Consider the following 23,320-nt stretch of genomic DNA (forward strand, 5'->3'; position numbering starts at 1 on the left):
TGAAAAATGTATCATATGTATTGCCCTATATACAAAATTCTGAGAATTTCTGAAATTCTGTTATACTCTTAGACACAATTTTTAAATATTACAAATTGTTTTACTTTCCTCATACAATTTGGAGTATACAAAAAGTCAGATTCAACCCAAAGGAGACTTTAAGATGAAAAAAGAAATTAAAAATTGGTTTTCATGGTACATGGATCCTAAACCTGACATAGTAGAGATCATTACCTTAAAGTCTAAAAATATATAACCATCTTGTTACATTCATTTTGAAATTATATCTGTCCCATTTGCTCTTCTTCCAGTGTTTGATTTTTCTCTTTCCACAATCCTGACTGCTTTGTTCTAGTTAATGCTTGATTTTTTTGAAACTGTTTTGATTTTGCCCAAACAAGAAAAATAAACCCAGCATTCTCAATCACCTTTTGAAAATACTTTCTCTGTTTTTTGTCTATTCTTTAAATAAGTGGACTTCCTTTCCACTGTCATTTAGCTATTATCGTCTGATTCTCATATGTCAAAGCTAACAGATTTGGAAGTCTTTGTCCTTTATAGAATATAATAAATTCTAAGGACTTAGTGTTTCCCCTGCTAACATGAACTGTTTTTGATTGTTTTGCATTCTGACTTATGCCATCTGTTGTACAAAGCACAGATCTATTGTCTTTGTTTCTCTCTCCTTTGTTTTGTGGATTATAGATCAGTGTAATAGGCATTGTGAAGGCTAAAACTATGTCTGGGAAGTATCTGAGAGAAAATGAATTAATTTGCAATGAAATTGCACAGCACAGCACATTATATTGGTGACTGCATAGAGAAAAGCATATTATCTTCCTAAAGACCTATTTATTTTCTACCTCTTTCTCCCATTCTACTCTGCAGGTTTTTGTTTTAAAATATTTCAAAACTGACACAACATATTATTTACTCTGACAAGGCAAACTAGATCTTTAAAAGCTAACACAGCATAATGGTTGTTAAGAGGCACTCAGAAGTTGTAATCACACAAACCTGTCTGAAGGCAATTTATGATTTTACCTACATCTATTTATTGATTTTCAGTTTAAATTAGGGACATAATAAACCTTATGTGGTAGTGAAGTCTAACACATCATTAACTAAGAACTGCATATATTTTCTGTCCCTCAGTTATACCAGGGAATAAATAAGCAAAACCAGTTTAATAAACTGGCTACTGCTTAAAAATCTTGAAAATTACAATCCTTAAAAAAAAAAAAAATAAGTATCACTACATATTGTATTGTACATAAGTTTGTAACTAAAGCATTTTTATACACATAAATAGAACCATCTAGTTTTATTTGTGTGAAAGTAGATAATCCTCACACACTGACTGCAACTGGGATCAGCAATTTCATTGTTGAGCACCATGTCATTAAGCAAAATATCATGTGACTATTCCAGACTTACAACATCACTTCTGCTTCTGTGGTTCAGCAAATCATTATGTTATTATGTGAGACATCACACAACTGCAACTTGTGATTTTATTGCTGGTTCTCTATTGATTCTGGTTATCAGATAGCGGTCTAAAGAACACAAATGCCAATCATGCCAATCATGTGACTATGCAATACTGCGACACTTGTAAACACTACCAGTTATGAAATGCCTGAATGTCAAGTATATGACTCTGGGGATGCTGCAGCAGTTATAAATGTGAGGATTTGTTGCACTTAACTCAGTGTCAGAAGTGCTCCTCTGAACCCTTGGCTCCCAAAACTGAAGCACCATGCTGTCATGAAAGCTCAGTGCAGTTGCTTCAAAAGCCCCTGTAGGCTGTTGTGTGCTTCGTTGGTAATTCTGACAGGGAGGAAAAAAAATAAGCAAACCTTTGGAAATCCTATGCAGAAAAGTCAGCAGACAATATGATAGTTCTGTATAGGATTTCCATCTATCTGTATCTGTATCTGTATCTGTACCTATACGTCTGTCTGTCTGTCTGTCTATCAATCAATCAATCAATTTATTATTATAGCCAAAGGCCAACACTTAAATTAAACATTCAAATAAAACAAAACTAAACAGAACCAACACAAGAAGACATAGCAATATATTACAATTAATGATGTAATCAATGGGTGACCGAGGTCTGCCTAGTTTTACAGACAGTATAACAAAAACTAGCTACTGTCTGTCTGTCTATCTGGAAATTTTATTAGATTTATATGCCATTTTTTCTTCAGAAGCTTAGGAATGAGTACATGGTCTTTCTCCCCTGCCCATTTTATTTGTATGACTACTTGATAAATTACATCTTTGCTGTTACTGAGAGTCATATTCCCAAGAGTTTAGCATTTTCAGAATTTCTCGAAAACAGGTAGAATGAAATGAATAACTGATGCTTCTCTAAAGCTGCAAACTTCCTTTTTCTGGGAGTAAACCTCCAGGAATACATTCCTGTAGGCACATTCTTAATAATTGTGTCCAACATTTTATTAATTCATCTCTACAATATTTATATTTTGAAAAAGAGAGTGTAGAGAAAGTGCAGAGAAAAGCAACAAGGATGATAAGGGGTCTGGAGGCTAAATCATACAATGAACAGCTAAGGGAACCACACATGTTTAGCTTAATGAAAAGAAGGCTCAGGGGAAACACAATATCAGTTTTCTAATACTTGAAGGGCTGTCACAGGGAAGAGACTATTGGTTTATTATTCATAGCACCTAAAGGCAGGACATGATGCAATGGGTGGAGACTTGTCAGAGGGACATTCAACCTGGAAATAAGGAGGAATTTCCTGAGAGTAGGAATAAGTTAATCAGTGGAACAGCTTGTCTCCCAGAGTTGTGGGTGAATTGCTGGAGGTTTTCAAGAAAAGATTGGACAACCATTTGTCTGAAATGGTATAAGGACTCCTGTCTTGGGCAAGGAGTTGGACTAGAAAACCTCCAAGATCTCTTTCAGCCCTATGCTACTATGAAAAGTGTTGTATGGGGGCTTTACTGATATAAACCAAATTAAACAACTCATTAATGCAAGAATTAAGGATAGTCTTTCTTTAGTTAAATAGGTGGTCTTGTATTGGACAGACCATTATTTAATTTTGGATAAAGCCTTCAGCAAGTTATTGTTATTTTCATGCAATCAAACTGATAAACCAGGCTTGAATTACACTTACCATTGAAATAAACTGTTATTGTCATTGTTGTTTTTTTCCTGTGAGTTTGAAGCATCCTAATCCTTGACTGTATAGCACAATCCTTCCTAGGGATTATTCTGATTGTTGTTATATTGGTCTTAGTTTTAATAAATATTGAAAACAATGAAATAATGAAAGTAACAGCAATACAACAGCAATATGCACTTTCCAATTGAGGAAAAGGGATCCAAATGAATATTCTTTTTTTTTAAAGTGCAATTTTAGAAGCTGAAGAGAAACTGAAATTATTTCAAGAAGCTTTTCAGTGACAAAAATTAGTAGAGTTAGAGGTGGGTAACCTCAATCAAAGACAGAATGGTAAAACAGTTTTGATTTCTATATTAGCATAGCTATAGTAGGATACTGAATTCAAGGGATAATCAGTCTACATTCCTGTATAAACTTCATGAAACTCATTTGGGCCTACTTTTCAACAGAGACAGGCATCCACAGAATCTTTGTGGATTTAGTTATTATACCACAAGCTCAGACACTTTTGGATTTGCATCATGGCACATTAAAAAAAAGGTACTGGTATATATACCTTGCATTGTCCCATTTGATTCCCACTGCGGATGCCACTAGTAGCTACACTACTAAATACAGCTTGCAATATGACCATTGGGACATCAGAAAAACCCCTATATTATTTGTAGAGAGAATATAAGTATGCATTGCTACCATCAAAATCTGACGTATGATTTATGATGAAATCACCATCCATCCTAACTTATGATTTTTTTTGCAAAAATGAGATAAATTATAAACTTTTTCTTTTCTGTTCTTTCCAAAAGTCTGCCCTTCTCCGTCCCAACATTCACGGCTCATCAGATCAGTCAACTAAGCTTATGTTAATGACTAGACTTCTCATGACTGGCTATTCTGTCTCATTAGAGAGAGGAAAAGTGGAGAGAGGCTTTCTAGGGAGGGATGAGGGAAGAAGCATAGAAGGATATGCTAAGCATGCATGCATGCATGCATGCATACATACATACATACATACATACATACATATTCCCAACAGGATCACCAGGATCATTCCACCTGTCTAGTGTAGCACTTATCCTGAAAGGGCCACTGACAATCATACCCTTCTATCCCTTCCTCATGTGACCAGCCCAACCTGGCCTGGCCCAGGCCTTGGAGCCTATTCCACCCTGTCACCAATCCTGTTGCCTTTTCAACATGTCTTCTAAAACCCAGTGAGAGGTTTATCCAGTCTCTCTCTTTCATGGTAGCCAGAATGCAATCTGTAGGCCAATAGTAGTTGCCCTCTTTTCCCTGGGGTGGCAATCTCATAATCTCTCTTTCTTTCTGAAGGAGTGCAGCCTCTTTCCCTCATAGCAGCTTTGTTCTTTCTGCTCCCTGTCAATCCTCTTTTTCCTCAGCTCCCCCTCAAGCTGTCCTTTATACCTCAGCTCCCTAAAGCTGTCCTCTTACTCCTCCTGCTGAGGACTATATTTCCCAGGGGAAAAAAAATATCCCTCAGGGCTTCTTCCTGTTCCCATTCCAGGGGCAAGGCCCCAACTAGCCAGTCAACCAGGGAACATTGTTAAAAGAGCAGGCTACACTAGCTACAGGATACAGGCACCTATATCAGGCAGTAGCAATATAGGACGATGGAGGAGGTGGATGATCCTTTAGTGTCAATGGCAAAGGCATCCATTCTTACTGTTCAGGAGAAAGCAGTGGCAAATAAACTACTGGGGTTTTTTTAAACAAGAAAACAACATGGATAGAATATAAAAATTATTAAGAATATTATGTTACAATATCAGATACTCAGATCAGATAGCACTCAATATGCAACTGAGAAGAAGTGAACAACCTTTAGAGTACAGTGATGTTTATGATGTTGCTAGATTAAAAAGCCTCTGGGGTATCTAGCTGCTGGTGTTACCACACTGGAAAAGAAAATCCAAAGCTGCAAAGACTGAATTATAGTGGGAATAGGTAACACAAAAGCATGAACATAGGAACGCTCAACACAGTGAAGATGAAATGAAACAACTTCACATTGACATCTTAAGCATCAGTGAATTGAGGTCCACACGGAATGCACATTTTCAGTCAGAAGATCAGCTGTTCACCATGCAGGACATTGAAAGCAAAGAAGCAGCTATGTTACTTTTGTAGTTAGGAAGAATATAGCAAGAAGAGAATTTGGATACAATGCAATAGTGATTGAATAATATCAATTTGTGGACAGTCCTTTGCAAGGATAATTATCCACATTTATAATCCAATCATTGATGCAGAAGAAGAGAATGTTTGTCAAAACACTGAAATAAGGTATGCTTCTTGTAACTGGAGAATGGAATGCCAAAGTTGGAAATATTGAAGAAAATGTAGTTGGACTGTATGGTTTAGGAAACCAGGAAATGAGTTTGGTTATAGCATCAAAGACATACCTCAAGCGTTGACTGTGAAGTAGATCACAAACTGTTTTGTGCAAGTTCCAAGTTAAGCTAAAGAAGAAAAAGAAAAGCCCATCTTGGGCATATACAACTGTTTAAAGGAGAACATCGGGAATTTCTTTGAAGACCTGAACCTCATTGAAAGAGAGCCAGAGGAAATGGGGAATGAACTCTAAGATGTTATGAAAGAGTATGAAATGATGAAGAAACAGAAGAAGCAATTTCTGAAGAAACCAGGGAAATTCAAGAAGAGAAGCCAAAGCCCAAAAAGGGAAAAAAACATTGGGGAGGAATTTAAAACAGAGTTCAGTTCCTTCCCAACCAGAGCTGATAAAAATGACAAGAACTGAATTTAATGACATGAACAAATGACATGTGAAGTGGTATACAGACATGCAAAAGAAAGGAAAATTTCCGTAAAGATCTGTAAACTCAAAATGAAATTCCAATCTTGATATGCTAAAAGATGCTAATGGATGGATAGAAACAGATTCAAAGAAGAATCAAAATACAAGATACCCTACAAGACATTCTTTACAAGAACTACGAGTGCTAGATAAGCACTGATGGAATATTCATGGAAATAGAAGAATACAAAAAGTCAAATTGATGAGAATAGATATGGCAGAATTAACAATTAACATACTCCCTTCAAGACACAAATGACCAGGTTCAAATTATTGTATTTCAGACACATTATGGGAAAACCTAGCTCTCTGAAGAAGGGCTGATGCTGGGAAAGGTAGAAGGTAAGATCAAAAGAGGAAAACCAGCCACCAGGTGGATGGACTCAGTTTGGTGCAATTGGAAGATCTGAAGGACCACTATAGGGATAGATCATCATGGAGAACATTTAAATCAACCAATCAATCAATTGAACAGGGAGAGCAACCCTGGTGCATTTGGGATGTTTTTGTAGCGTACCTCTCATCAGCCCCAATGAGTATGCATAATTTGAGCAAATTTGAAGAGCTATAACCTAAATATCTGGAGAACAATATATTGTTTATAGATGGCGGATTTCTATTTTTGTTGTTGTTGTTGAGACTAAGGGCATGACTATGACTATGCAGGTTGAAGGTTACAGAAATAAACTGAATTTGTAAGCTTAGGGGATACAAAGTATATGTAGGAGTGATGTAGGACAGGGGTCCCCAACCCCCAGTCCGTGGACCAGTACCAGGCTGCAGCATGCCAGCAACTGGGCCGCATAAACAAGCAAAGCCCCATCCACTCTGGTCTGCGGAAAAACCTTCACGGAACCCTCTGGTGCCCAAAAGGTTGGAGACCTCTGATGTAGGATATGAAATGAAATTCAAAATATATAAAAGGGATCCAGAAGATGCTGCCTGACTGAAAATGATATGGCTTCTCTTATTGATCCCAGGTTTTGAATGCAGAATAAAGGGATTAATTGTCTTGATCTTCACCTTCTGTGATAGAATGCCAAACTGATCTTGAGAACACAGAAGAAGCAGCACGAAAATTAAGGAAGAGAATGGCAGTTCAGGACTCCATTATCATTTTTGTGGGCCCTACACACTTTTGTCTTTTGGGGAGCCTCCCTCCATTAAATAATAGTATTGAAATTACATGTAGTATGGTTTTCAATATATTTATTTGCATTTTTACAGAGAACTAAAGAATGGTAATTATATATAGCTTTTACCTCATACTCAAACATATACATGCGTGTGTGAATGTGTGCATGTGTGTGTGTGAAACTAGTTGCTGCGGATTATATGTCTACTGCTTATAATCAAAGTTACTAAATTTTAGACCATCAGATTGATGTTCAAATGTGCTTTTGTTGCCTGTTTTTATTAAACAGAACTTTGTGATAGCGGCAAATATCCCTAGCTTGGGTGTAGGATGAGGGTGGAGGTTCATTCTCTGAGGTTGTGGGTTGGTTTCCAAACATTTCATTCTGCTGAAGAGGTTACCTAGCCTGGTATGAAATGTTCGGAAACCAACCCACAAGCTCGGAGAATGAACCTCCATCCTCAACTTCTACTTCACCTTCACTCTTTCTGATTAAAAATAGATAAGTTGATTCTGGGGTCATTATACATGAGACTCCTGGGTCCAGGGAAAGATTGAGAAAGAGAAATAGAATAATTCTGCCTAAATTATACAAGGTGGAAGTTTTTCAGGAGAATTATCTTAAAATTCTGTTACATTGTCCTACTAAGAATAAAGATTTTTCCAGAAATCCAAGGGATTATTTCATAAACTTGCCAGCTTTGCGTGGCTTTATACCTTCCATGGTTATTTTTACGGCTCCCAGTTTGTTCATGAGTTTGAGTTCATGAGCTGTGGAACATTCCCTTACCTGACAGCACTGCTTCCAAAGTCCAAGTCCTGGGCAGTAACTGCTCCTATAATGGTCCCAACTGGAGTATCTTCATATACCTCCATGGTGTAAAATGGTTTGCTGAAAACCGGAGGCTCATCCACATCTAGGACATTGATCTTCACGGTTGCCGTATCTTTGAATGGACCCACCGAATGAAAGCGATGGTCAAGATGGAAATTTGAAGCCTCCACTTTGAAGGTGTATGCCTTTTTTGTTTCAAAATCCAGGGGCTGCAATGTAGACAGATACATCAGATTAATTATACATCTCTCTAAGATCTTTTAACAGAATGAAAATGTTGCCCCTGTGCATAACTTCATTTAACTGAATATTAATTTTTGTTACTGTTTATTGCACTGTACAATAAACATTTTGATGGGACTGAATGAAGACTGTAGAGCACATTTTGCAATGTGTAACAAGTCCTACTACAAAATACAGGGTCCAGCTATAGAGATTTTGTAAAAGAAACCAGGAAACATCTTTGTTATTATCTCTTTAAAGATTACACAGTTGGCTTCTTGGTGCTGCTTACTGATGCCTTCTTAAAAGAAACAAAAGCTGCTCCTATTTTTACAAGAACGTAAGTGGATAGGGTTTTGGCATTTATTGACAAACACTGACACCTGGTGGTCAGTTGTATTAACAACATCAAGTTGTTATCTTAAAATGCAAACATAAAAGTATCAGTAAGGATAACAGAAAATCTCTCAGTCTGAATCTTTTTCAATTAAAATACAATAAAATAGATATTTTTATACTATAATAGATAATTTATTGCAAATAAAAACTTATTTTCAATGAATTCAAACAATTCAAAAGGAAGGTTAAAATCATTGATAAAACCATACATCTTTACATTGCATAAAATATGCAAGACCCAATAAACAATAACACTATACTGTAAAACAATAACACTATACTGTAAAAACAATAACAAAGAGTACACAATGATATTAAATGTTGAAATCTATCACAAATTACAAATCACTAAAAGCTCTGGGAGAAATAAAGTGCTATTATCTGGCACAGAAAATACAGTGTAGATACAAATGGAGTCAAGGATACACATGCCAGGATAATGTTGCAGGATCCAATCTGAGTCGGTCACTGGGACCAGAGTTTTAGTCTTTCAAGCTGTTGGACTCATGCTGGAGCCCATCACCAGGGAAGTTTTTTTCTCTCCAGAATGCATGCACTGAGCTGCTCCATGTATATAGTATTTATGTGGTGCCTGGTTGTGTGTGGCTTTTAGTTGTTAATTGGGATGTTGATGGTCAGCTATTAAGTCATTGATTGTTGTTTCCTAGTGCTGCTGCACTCTTGGCCCCTAAGTACCTGATAAGCTGGTGGTAAATCAGCACTCCTGTTGACTGACAAGGAGCCCATTTCCCAAGCTTCAATCATTTCCATGGCATTTTTTGTCCCTGCTCAGCCAAAAATCTTAGCAGCTATAAAATTGAATGTATGTCCTTGTTCATCGCAATGCAAGGCTACCAATAAGTTTGGGTCTCCTCGTCTAACTGCTCACTCATGTTCTTGTCATCTAGTGGTGAGCTTCCTCCCCACCTGTTCAACATAGTCACAGGGGCAAGCCATGCAGGGAATCCTGTAAATTACATTAGAAGTTTCTCCCACCTCCAAGCGACCTTTGTAATGCATGATTTGTCCTTTTATGGTAGCCTCTGGGTAGTGGCCAATGCCCACTCGCAGATTTTGGAAACTGCTTTCTACTGCTTCTGAAATGTTTTTGATGTATGGCAGAATGTGCCATATAATTGGTCTTGGTCAATGAAGATAGCACCAAGGTACTGATAACAGGGTACTGTATACTAATTATGAAATATCGTTCTACAACATTTCATTGAGTTTTCTCTCTATCAGAGCCTCCTTCACTCTGTTTTGCAAACTAAATCCAATAGCAACTTTAGATCCCAAATACTCGGGACCAACATTCTTGATGTGGGTCATTATTTTTCTTTAGCCAATGGAGGCTTCTTGGCAAGAGCAATAACTGCAGTGTCAACTTTGTTTGCAAAGTGTTGAGTTAAACCATGTGCTGATTACTACATCTTCAGCCTGCTCTAGAAGCAAGATGATTCATTTGTCTCAAATAGGGAGCCACTGAGAGCCAAAAAGAAAAGTCAGTATTTCAAGATTATGCTAGACTACTAAATACTCAAGAGTTTTGCATCATAACCTGAAACATAAACAAGAATTAAAACTACAAGCCTACATATTCATAAATTACCACTATTTAGTAGGGCATAAAGCATGATCTGAATCATTACTATGTTTTGAATGTCCATGTAAAACAACTAGTTTTCTGGTCTGTAAAGGAGGATTTATTTACCAGCTATGAGATGCAAAAGTAAAAATGATCTTTATTGAAAAATAAAGCATCTATTAATATTTTAATGTTGATAAAGTGGTTCTAATTATGATGAGACAAAACTAAACATACAAATACACATGCAGGCATTAAAAAAAACCTAGAGAAAAATCACAAGAATTATATATACCCACATATACATAGGTACACATGTTTAAACATGCATGAATTCAAGAGGTAATATTTACTGAAACTAATTCTTCCACTTTTCAAATCATTTTCTTTCCACTTAAACCTCAGGTAGAATCAGAATTATCCCACTTTGAAGCAAAAAAAAAAAAAACCTACGTAAAATCACAGCTTAAGCTTTCATAACAATTCAGGGTTTGAAGAAAGGACTAACAGAATGCTTCTGTAATTTTATTTTTTTTAAATAATACTGAAGAACACAACATAAGCAAAATGATTGACTAGACAGTTGTTATAAAGAAAGCGGAAACACAAAAATAAAGGGATATATTTATGTTCATTCATAGTCTTTGCACAGTGCAAAGGAAACAAAACAATGCTGTCTACCATCTGTGAAGACTAGCACAGCTAAAGAGATTCTATATTTATCCACTGACTGGCATTGCGTGAACAGAATTAGGGAAGAATCCCTACATCGAATTAGCAATGCTGTTCAGCCTTAGTCTAAGAAAATACAGTATGCTGTTGTGCAGCTCTCTTTAATTTAAGCATGCAGTTAGTGACCCACCAGTCAAAGGCTATAAATTTTGGTATTTGGGATTCCCACTCAATCTGCTTTCAGGAAGGAAACCATAAATGCAACAACCTGAACATTTACATTATATGAACCACCACGGGCTGGCAAACATATGGACAACTCCTTGCATTATTTCAGTTCTTCTCCTATTCTATCCCTAAGGTTTTTTCTGGGAAATGATAGCTTTAAAATACATATTCACTAAATCGAAATGGGAAACATTAAAAGCAAATGTTCATAATTGCTTTGTACCTGTTTGCCCATAAAAATATAAGATTAACCTTGCTGAATTGGAACAAGGCCCATCTTAGATCAATATTTGTTTCTTACAGAGGCAAATTGGATGTTTCTACATGCTCGCAAGCAGGAGAAATACTCTTCACCACTGTGTTCCTTTCAGTTTAGTTAGTAATTAAAAGCATGTTACTTTCAACCTAGAAGAGTCTTCAACCTAATAGCTCTTGATCAACATTTCTTCCATGAATTTATCTTCTTTTGAAAACATCCACGTTAATAGCTATCACCACATCTTGTTTAAATAATGCATAAATACTATAAATAAATTGACTGCTTTGTTTTCAAATGCTTTTCAGACTGTTCTTACTATGGAATCTGGTTTCACAGCTGCCACATGATGATACATTGATTTATCTATCTCGACTACCTTCCTTCTTTCCTCAAACCCTGGCTGAGCTGTTAGTTGAGGGATCTGATTCACCTACTATATAATCTCTTGATCATTGAGTCAGAAGGAATTGAAAACTACCTCCTCTCTAATGGTGTGCACATCAGAAAAAAACAAAACAAAACAAAACACAAAACACAACATCCTACCTTTCAAATCTTTTTTAAATGCATATGATCAGTTCTATAAATTTAACAATTCATTTGCAAAAAATCTTGTGTTTCTTTTTCTTGCTTATCAGCTCTCTCCCACTGCTCTTTTAATGATTGCTGGCACAGAGTGAGCTATTGAAAGTATTAACAGCATGCCAAACTCACACAGCCCCCAGAGGAAATCAGGACAATCCTTTATGAATTTCTAGGGAAGACAGTTCCTCAGTTGTGGGGCAATCAACTAACTCTGCTATATTTTCTTGCTGCACAAACTTGATAAATAAAGATAGACTAAGAGCAACATGGGATATGAAATGAAAGAATTCTCTTTCAGCCAGAATTCTATATGTTGGCTGCCTTATCCCATGTTGAAATGATGCAGAAATACTATACATAAATTGACAGCTTTATTTTCAATTGTTTTTCAAATTATAAACATGATTTTTCCATCCAATTTCCACATGGTTAAAATAATGTCATAGTGAGAAAGAGAAGAACCCACACAGTATGTCCCCTAGTATAATAGGGAACCTTATGAAATGTGCTTCTTTTTCAAGTCATCTGAAAGATCATAATGGGAGACCATAAATAATTATCTCTGCTATGTCCAGTCCCAGGTTTTTAAAACTAAATAATGTTAATTTATTGATTTCAATTCCTATTAGTTGGTTTGAACCAAATGCTACACCTTTCCTAGTGTATTACAGAATGGATAAAAATGAACAATATTCTACATAACTTTGCTTGTGAATTAGTGTGTACCACTGGGTATACACAAGCCTGTCTCAGAGTAAATTCCATTATTGAAACATCCCACTGTTCTTTCTTTCAACTGATTCAGTGAACCCTCTAGGCTATCTATCTATGATTTGGCTACTTGAATGAATCCAGCATCAATAAAATTCCTGCATGTTATTTTTAAGTTGATGTTTTTCAGTTAAATGTTTCCACTGTCATTTCTTTCTTAACATACAATGGCCTTTGTACAAGCAGGAATAGCTTGAGAAACTGCATTTGATGCTCTCCAGCATAATCAGATGTTAAAGTTGTCAGGGTTGAGAAACACCGAGCTACAGTAACAGAAATTAGAAAGCCTTTGCCCTTCCTTCCAAAGACTATCAAGGTGGACCACTTTAAGTTTCTTTCTAAAACCTTCTTTTTTCCCCCAGACTTTGTGTTTTGCACATGATCTGCAAGGTTATCTCTGTGATTCTCTTTAGTATTTCTTATCAGCCTCTAAGGCTTATTCCTTCTGATGTTAGGATAGGAGAATCTGAGGCTCTGAAAACTATTCACTCCTTTCCTGAACAGCTACTATTCCTGCTACATTCAGCTGGTTTATTTATTTACAATAGATAGAAATAACAGAAGCATCCACAAACGTTTCTCCATTCATATTCCTAACTTGTGGGCTGCAGCTGACAGAACATCAAGTATTTTGAATTACTCCAAACTAGAATCTCCTAAATAAATAATAAAATTGCTCTGCTAGAGACCATGCAAACACTTTTCAGCTATAATGCTAACAAACTTGCTTAGTTTTATTTGGCTGCTATTTTTATACAAACCACTATGTGGCATCAGAAGACATAAGATTATCAGCGAGGTACTAGACATTCTTAGGAAATAGCAGGGTTGTAGCCTGTTTTAAAGTCAAGAAGTTAGCAATTGCATTTTGAGATATGAGATGAACTACAGGTATCTACTCTGCCCTTTCCCCATAAATTATGTGTTACAAAAGTAATTGAAAATAATTAGAACTAGAATCTAATACATATTCTTCCAGTCAACAAATTTGTTATCATTTTCCCTTTAGGCAATACAAAAGGTTTTGACATGCATTGAAGCATACATTAATAACAAGTTCTGGAATATATCTTATTTAACTTTACTGCAGTCATTAACCTGCCCAAGAGAATTGGTATTCAAATATTCAAAATATCCAAAACTAAATTGACAATGCCAAGATAGTTAAGGAAAGTACATACAGACAAAAAAAAATGGCTAAAAGACAATCTGAAACCAAATATACCAAAAAGCTGACTCAGCCTACACATATACAACAAGAAAAAAATAAAATTAGCAATCTGGATAATATAAACTTAGAATAGCAGTATAAAATACAAGTATTACAGAAATCCATATACATATATACACACACATAAATATGCATACACGCACCCACACACAGTGTGTGTGTGGGTATGTGAAATATATAGGAAAGAAAAAGTAAAGGAAAAAGAAAAATGACTTCCAACTTTCTATGTTACAGATATGAATTAAAAAAACAAATTAAATTCTTACTTTAAGGCTAATGTAAGTCTACATTATTTCTATAATCCCATTAACTTCTCATCATGAAATCCACAAATCAACATTTAACTTTTTTCAGTTCGCCAGAGTTGTGGTGGCACAGTAAGACCCAAGGTGGTGCAGTGGTTAGAATGCAGTATTGTAGGCTAATTCTGCTGACTGTCAGCAGTTCAATTCTCACTGGCTAAAGGTTGATTCAGCCTTCCATCCTTACAAGATCAGTAACACAAGGACCCAGATTGTTGGGGGCAATATGTCGACTCTGTAAACTGCTTAGAGAGGGCTGTAAAGCACTATGAAGCAGTATATAAGTCTAATATTATTATTGCTGTTCTCTCAAAAAATTCAAAAGTGATTTCCAACTAGAAACAAAAGTGGTCAATTTTGCCATCTCTGCCAATTCCATCAGTTTCACCATCCATTTGGTCCATTGTAGATGTTTGAACATCCTTCTATCTTTGTGCATATAAATATCTTGCTGCTGTTATCATATATATATAAGCAAATTTCCATAAAGTGTTTCCATTTGTTTATCATTAAATCTAAAAAAAAAAAGTCTTTGGTTTCAATTGTACATTCACTTTTAAAATTTTATGGATCAAAATACATATCTGCTCTCAACATTTTTTAGCTTTCTCGTTTGTCCACCAGAGATAAAAATAATGTACCTTTTGTTATATTTCCAACAAATATTTGAAATTCCCTTATACATTTTGACATTTATCCAGTGTCATATGACAGTGTGCCTCATTTTATAAAAAAAATCTCTTTAAGATAATAATTCAATGTACATTTCCACCCTTTCTTCCGCAAATTCTCCCATTGGTTAATTTATATATTATATCCATTCATATTATTTAATTTAACAGCTAGAGGAAATTAGTTACAAGACAGTACTGATGATCTGAATTGAATTGCTACTTGATTTTTTGAATCTGGCTTCAGATAGACTTTGCTGGTGACAAATACTAAATTGCTAATAGCTAAGGATTAGATGAAGATAAAAAACAACAACACTGAGATCAAAAGAGAAATTCCAAGCAGATTTTATGGAAAACTAGAAGCAGACTAAGGACTCACTCATGCACATGGAAGCATAATGGCTGACTAATGTGCAAACATAAGCAGAAGTGGATGAACCATATCTGATGAAATATTCTCAGTAGAAAATGTAATGTTCACATTGTTTTCAATCTTTTCTTCCCCAGTGGAGAGATGGATGTTGCAGCTATGTGGGGACCACATAGGAAAGCTTTTTAATATCAGTGCCTTTCTTCATCTTGTGGGAAGAATCCAGAGAAAGAAATATTTTGGGAAATATTAAAAAGGTAGAATATATTTCCCCAAAGGAATAATGGACAAGTTCTTAAAAAAAAAAAAGACAGAAACCAGCCCCAGCCCTTCTTCTCCAAGCAGAAACAAGGCAGAGGACAGCTTTTAGAAATGCAGATGTAATAATCCATTCGGGAAGGCTGGAGCCAGGAAGCTATTAGGAAGACAAAGACACCTAAAATCTACATACCCCCACCCAAATTCTAAGGACAGGTGACATAATAGGATTAACTCACCAATACCAAAAGGGCACACTCAGACTCAGGTCAAAGTACATGACACAGGAAATACAAAGCCTCAAAAAGGAACAGGAAACAACCTCAAGAGCCCCAGAAGGTATAAAAAGCTACCACTCCCTGCTACATGTGGTCAGTTTTTCCAGAGCCATCTTTCTGTCTGGCTCTCCTCTTCAATAAACTACAACGTTCTTTCTAAAGCAGTCTCCATTTTGTTTATTGCCAGCTTGGACTGGACCCTGATGAAGATTTTTCTCTCAGCAATCTAAAACCCTCACATTTACTTTTATAAACTACCTCCAATTGAGCCCCAGGGTGCAATTACTTTTCACAGATTTACAGAGAACTGAAAATTTATTTAAGTTGCTGTACAATTAAGCCAACTATGTAGCAATAATTCGGATTAGCCTTAGTTTTTGGTTATGCGTGGGTTCAGCTGCCTGAATTTATGCTACAACAAACTGCAATTAGAAAAATCTGCTTCTGAAGGTTTCAGACATATAAAATCTAGTGCCCTTAACATTTTTTTCCTATTTCATTTTCTTGTTCTGATAAACTTGAGTTTGCATCTTCAAAATGTTTTGATTGGAAAGGAAAAGGTTTGTGATATGGTGCTATAGTAGGATCACACCATCCAGTGCTTCAGCATAACTAGCAAGTCTTTAAAAATATAAATGCTCTTTGTGCAATGAAAGAAACAAAGAAACAAAGCAAAAATCCCCAAACAAAACATTTGCTGACTAAATTTAGATTGTATAACAAGCCTTAGTTACGGTCTTCCATTTCATTTGAACTGGGTCAATCTCTATCTAAAGAAGCCAGGATTTTAAACCATGATTTGAAGTACCATTTGATAGCCTGACATTTTCAGAAGAGTACAAGCATACTTACCCATCTTGAATGAAATTACAAAATACTGTGAATCAGTTTTCATGCCAAACTTTAAAAAAGTTTGCACTTGGACAAAAATCATAATTATGACTAAATATGAACCTGTAAATCATACATTGGGGTCGTTTCTGATCCAGTCACACATGCCAGTAAGTCTGATGTCTTATCAGTTTATCTGAGTATATTATATTGAGGCAGACAGTTATCCTGTATCTTTGCTAAATACCTTTTTCAGTTTGATGATTCCTTCTTGTGTGTTCTCATCTGTGCTAATGTCAAATAGGTTTCCCCCATCTCCCGGAACAATGGTATATTCAATTTCAGCATTTTTCCCAAAATCAGGATCCACTGCTCTGATTCTTCCAACAGCTGAACCAACAAGAGATGACTCTGGTACTTTCAGGTGGAAGATACCTAAGATGAAGTGACAATTTGATCATTCCTTGACCAGTTATAAAGAATTTATCAGAAAACAAATACATCCTACATTATCCTTATCAACACAGCACACCACATGAATGGACTATATAATTCTTATATTAACACAGATAAAAATCTTCCTCTTTGTATGAGAGCTAGCAAATCTCAAATTCTTACATAAAACATTACCACACTACCATATGCGGATATCACACATTCTGAGAACACAAATCTTCTTTAATTAGCAATAAGTAGAGATAAACATTAAGGGCTCTCTCTCATATGCATATATGGTGATGTGTTCTCCTCCCATCCTTGACTTGAGAGAAAAGAATGTCAGTTTTCTTTTCAAATGCAGGAGCAATGTGTTGCACATACTGTAATATGGGGTAGTTTTTAGGCAACACCAGCAGAATCCCTATTGTCTTTCCCCCTCCCAATCAGGAGCATCTGCCCATAGGAAAATGAGCTGCCATTAGCAACTCTGGATGTGTGAGAGATCACAAATGACTTTATTCAAAATCAAAGCTTGGATGAATAGAACGTCTCTTAGTGAATTGCCTTTTAATGGAAGGGGGGCGAAATGGCTATGTTACTTTTCCAAAATGAATCAGCACCAGAACAAAAACATTTATAGTTATTTTTAATCCAGATTGGAAAACAACTCTTTCTCTTTTCCAAGTGGCTGCTGGGAATTCTGGCAATCTACTGCTGATATTCTTATAGAACTGTATGGATATGGTGTCCAAACTCTTGGGAAAAATTACTGCAATGAATCATGACATACTCTGCTCTAGTTCTAGCAAAAGTGGTCTGAAGGTTGTCTTCTGTCACAAAAAAACAAATGACTGGTGGGCTGAAGATGACACCAAAATTGTTGAGACCATATATAATCTTGGAGTTTCAAGTTATGCATTTATAGATTAAGTTCTGATGATACCAGAGCAATGGTTGTTTTGACATAACATGTCTGTTAGACAGAGTTAAAACAGATGGTCTGAAAAATCCTTTTCATTGCTTGAAGTGTTCCCCTTGTGGGTAGGAAAAACTTTTAATAGTTCAAAAAAAAAATTGACAGAATATCACCACTGTTACAAGATGCTCCTATTCCAAAAAGGAAGAATAATGTCTAACATTTCGATAATTATTTCAGAGAACAATTCTTTTGACTTCCATCAAAACTAAAAGCCTGGGCTTTTGTGCTCATACTTGATACGGAGTCATCCCACACCCCTTCTTCCTCTGAAATAAGCGTTTAAGGAATAAATAGGGCATCGTAAGAAGAGCAGTTCCTTAGTTTCTCCATGGATTAACCAGGTGGCAAGCTGGAGTATCATTTAGACATATGAATTTGGTTTTATTTATCCCTAAACAAAAGAAATTATACAAATAGACTTTGTCAGTTTATTTGAGATGAAATCTCCATCGTTGAGACTTTAAAAGAAAACATATAACATTAAATCTTGCTTGTGTGAGGGTCCCAGTACATGCACGGAATTTGACCAATGAAGAAGTTATCCATATTTTCATATGTCAGAGTATTCCTATAGCTGTGCACTTAATGGCTCTAAAGCTTTGCATTGTGCCTATGATATTATCCCTCTATTGTTCCTGTTGAAATTGTAAAGAAAAAATGAATACAGAGAATAACAAAGATTAAGCACTTAAAGTATAGCAGGCATTTTTTAGTATTCAGAACTATATGTTCTTTAAAAAGAACCTAAAAGATGAAGTGTATGGGTCAGAAAAATGGGGGATGCATAAGAATAAGCGGAGTTTCACATGGGGTAAGTTTTATGAAGACTTGGATATGGTGTTCTGTTTGTATAGATGTGTAAACTTAAGTGGAGATTACTTCACTTCTCTTTTCCCAGAAATCAAGAAATTATACTGCTGGGCATGATATTAAAATTCAGAGGCTGAAAAAAAAGAGGAGCTAGGAATCATATATGTTCCACTTCTGAGCAAAAGCTTTATTTAGTTGAGCTATCATTTAAACTGACTGTGATTTGGCGCATGTCAATTCCCAAGTGTGGCATTGGGTTCAAAGAAAATCTCTATTATTTGTGCTTAAGATTGAATCACTTAAGAACTGCTAGACACAAGCTTCCTAAAATTATAATTCCATGCATGCTGAACCTGTAAAATAATTATGTTAGATATAGAAGGATTTACTTCTGAGTAAATATGACTGAGGTCACCTGTGCCTGATAAAAAGTACCAAAGTCTCAAGACAGACAAGTTTTCTAAATCTGGCAACACATATTTTACTTTACTTTACTTTACTATGTTATTTTATTCTGTTTTGTTTTGTTTTGTTTTTTTAGCCATTCAACTCTAGAATGACTCTGAGCATATATGAAAAGAGAAATCAAGTTCCAGACACCTAAAACTGATTATTTTGAGAATATATAATATTAGACTGATGAAATATCATTTCTTTTTTTACTATTGTACATCAGTACCATTATATTTTCAATACTTGGTGAAATATGGAATAAAACTGTGCAAACCCTTCAAGAGGATTGCAGTCTGCTAAAAAAAAATGGCCAAAAGGCTTGCATGCTGAGACAAAAATAGCTTGTGAAGTGGCCACATAAGCCTGAAAAAATGACATAGTTTCCTCAATCATCCAAAAGCAGGGTTATGTATTTATTAGATTTTTGTTCTGCCTTTATTACTTAACTAGTAAGTCAAGCTGTTGAACATACATAATAGTCCTTCCTCTTCTAATTTTCTCCCAATTGTCATAAAGCACAACTGCATTGCTACTGATGGCAATCCCTGGGGAGTTGTGGTTGCCACTGTTAACTGGATCCCACTGTCATTAGGTGAGGTAATTTCTTACTGGGTCCCCACAACAAAGGTCAGTGGGGATGCTGGTAGGAAGTTGCAAGTCCCAGGCTGTAGGCAATTAAGTGATTCCTGCCAGCTGGAGGAGGGAGCATATTCTTTGGAGGCTGCAGATAAAGCTGATTTTCTTATTGTTGTTGAACTGCATAAGTGAAATCCAGATTTAGGTACCAAAATTGAAATTATGATCTTTGACCAGTATTACACATAAGAAAAAAGAAAACAAATTTCAATAGCAAATCTATTATCTCTCAAAATGTTATAAAACAATGGAATAGTACATCTAAATATAAGTTTTGTGTAGCTGCATGGCTTAGTATTGGCATTTGACATCTCAAACAGTTAAAAGTTAATATGCCTTAAAGAATAATGAACATAAAATTTACCTGTATCATATGAGCCCCAAATTTAGAAATAACTGGGGAGAGCAAAGTGCACTTCAGATTATTGTATACAGGTTGTCCTTGCTTATCCACCATTTGTTCAACAATCATTCATTGTTATGACGGTATTGAAAAAAACCTGCTTTACAATCCATTTATAATAATTTACAACCTTCACAATATTTTCCAATCATGTGATTATCATTACTGTCAGTATGCATTGTCCTATACCTGAACTGTGGCACTTCCCCCCCCCCTTTTTTTTTTTCCACCCTTGCAGGGCAGATTGATTGGAAAGAAAGTGTTTGCAAGCAAATAAGCTAAGTGTTCTTCTACAAATAAAAAAGAATGTGATTGTGCTGGTAGCCCAGGGCTGGCAGCTGCAGGCGCACTACACAAACAGCTTAATATACTCTCTTGAAATCTCTTTTCTCCAATCTTTCTACTCTGGGGATTGGGTTTGGGGGAGAAAAAAAACAAGCAATTTTTGCATGCTATCTTTCTTTTGTCTGACCTTTTCCGGAAATCAGCATAATCACATTGCTCTTGATGTGTAGAAAAATAAACAGTTTACTCTCTTGAAATACCTCCCCAATCTATCTGCTCTTTGGGGTGGGGGTAGAAGAAAGGAATGATCATGTAAAGCAGAGATTACCTACAGAAACAGCTTGCTTTTCCCCATCCCACCCCTCACAGAGTAGAGAGATGGGAGAGAAAGAGATTTCAAGAGAGTAAGCTCTTTGTTCTTTTACATATTGAAAGCAAATGCAATCAGGAAACAATCAAGCAAAGGAGAGACTGCCTACAAAATCACTTGCATTCAATGTGTACAAGGCAGTAAGCAAGCATTTAAACATTACAAAGGGTGGGGGAGCACTTAGGAGGCAAACAAAAGTCAAAGGTATGAAACTGACTAGTTTTGTCTCTTTTCACAGGAGGGCATAGTCATGCCCATTTCCCATTTAGCAACCACATTGTTTAATGGCAGAGTTACCAATCCCAAAGAGTGAGGATATCTGTAAGGGAACACCATTGGAAGATGCGGACAAGAGTTTCCACTTCCTTAAGGTAATAAGAGCATGCCTTATACATTACAATTAAACAGAAAAAACTGCAGACAGAATCATTCCAGACACATTATGGTAGTGATAATTCAGGAGTTTTAGATACAGCTAATGCTCTGGAGCAAACTGCAAAATCAATAGGTTTTAACTGAATGTGCTGTCATTTTACAGTCCACACTTCTCTTGCCATAATTCAAATGGTTAAAAACCTGACTAGCAATAAGCTGATTTAAAGTATTATATTAATAATCCTATATGGCCATGACTTCAGCAGGAGAAGGAGATGATTTATGTGCAATTTTGAACTAGGATTATACCAGTGTATAAATTGTAATATGAATAAGGATCACAATTATACTTCCCTTCCAACATTCTGCAAATATATGATGCAGCCTTTAATAGAGGAAATACAATAAAGCTGATGTTGAAAATTGAGCCAAACCCCTCTCAGAAACCCTGGCAAATGGGTCACATAGATAGCTTACTTTTCTATTCTTCATTAATGAGTACACATATACCTCCATCTTCAAAGGATATAACCTACTGGGGCATTTCTACTTCTTTCTCTCCAATTTCTTTTAGAGAACTGCCGAGCATTACAGTCAATTAAGGAAGAGGTTTCTGCCTTAAAAACAAAGAGACATGGTTGGCTCTCTATCATGACTCACATCAACGAAGTTGCACACTGCTTATTTCAAACAGTTTGCGCTGCAAGAGTCTGTTTGTAACCATCTGACATTCGAGTGTTTTCCAGAAATTCAACAACAATGAAAACTGAGGTCATTCAAATTAATCTGAAATTCTGATGGATTCTTCAACTCCTGCCAAACTCATATTTCTGATGACTTACTGTGTAATTATACTGCCACCGTCCACCAGTAATAGTACCTTAGTAGCATATGGAACATCTTAATGGATCTTACCTTGGCAGCATACTGTTAGGGGAAATAATGAAAACAAACAACTGAAGGATAAAATGTTAGATTCACTTTGCCATTTCCTTTGACTAATTACAGGGAAAAAGGACTGTACAAGAAGAAAGAATTAAGAAGCATGCCATTTTTTCTGACAGCCTTGTACGGCTATTTCTCTTTTTCTATTCAGAGTTATTGGCCTGTATTTAAATGTAGCCATGCACAAAGTAAATGCACTGAAATCAGCAGGGTCCCATTGATTTCAGTGAATCATTGAATTATCTTTCTATATCGTACTTGTCCAAATGAGGGAATACTTAGCTTTATAAAAGAGCCATATATTATATTAAAAATGGTAAAAAAGGTAACAAATGTATTAGGAAAAAAGTGGGCAGAAAACACACATTTGTGTGCATAATAGAAAATGAATCAAAATACGCAGATTGAGGAAAATATGCACAATGTTCACAGTGGGTTTAATAAAAGGCACAAATGGATTCCGAAGTGAGACAGAATAAATAAATGTAAGGTTAAAAATGAGAACTGAAACTTGAACTTAATTGATTAATTCATCCATACTGGTGACCTACCAACTGAACATCAGCCATATACTATTACTTATCAAGGATCTCACAGCCTATCTTGCTTTCGCAGGCCTACATACGGTCTATCAGTGACTTGTGTTCAGTTCTGATATGGACAAATAGTAGTTTCAAAACACAATAAAATAAGAAGGAAGGGAGGGAGGGAGGGAGGGAGGGAGGAAGGNGGAAGGAAGGAAGGAAGGATTTCCTAAATCAATCGTTTGTTCCAAGAGTGGAGATACTGAATTTTGGGTGGTAAAAAACGTGAGCTGGAGGGGAAAAAAAAGAGAGAAAATGTGTTTTGTTAGATGGGGTTGCAGGCATTAAATATAAAGAATGTATGTTTCTGATATGGGAAAATATTGGGCTGGAAAGAGAAAAGAGAAACAAAGACAAATGGAAAGGAAGAATGGAACTCTGGTGGATGAGAATAACAAAGTCCAGAAAGGG

The 23,320-nt window shown here is 35.9% G+C and overlaps 1 protein-coding gene across 2 annotated transcripts in view; it reads right to left on the reverse strand.

The window, feature by feature from the left end:
• The window catches only part of LOC107282945 (cadherin-12), a 176,007-nt gene that overhangs the window by 17,544 nt on the left and 135,143 nt on the right, over window positions 1-23,320 (reverse strand). For both annotated transcript variants that reach the window (XM_015810783.1, XM_015810782.1), the window contains 2 exons: window positions 16,879-17,066; window positions 7,922-8,175 (listed from right to left, as the gene is read on the reverse strand). In XM_015810783.1, the coding sequence (XP_015666269.1) occupies window positions 7,922-8,175; window positions 16,879-17,066 (442 nt within the window). The remainder of the gene's footprint in view (window positions 1-7,921; window positions 8,176-16,878; window positions 17,067-23,320) is intronic.

Source organism: Protobothrops mucrosquamatus, unplaced genomic scaffold, assembly GCF_001527695.2.
Source record: "Protobothrops mucrosquamatus isolate PMUCROS unplaced genomic scaffold, P.Mucros_1.0 scaffold20, whole genome shotgun sequence".
In the NCBI taxonomy this organism is placed as follows: Eukaryota; Metazoa; Chordata; class Lepidosauria; order Squamata; family Viperidae; genus Protobothrops; species Protobothrops mucrosquamatus.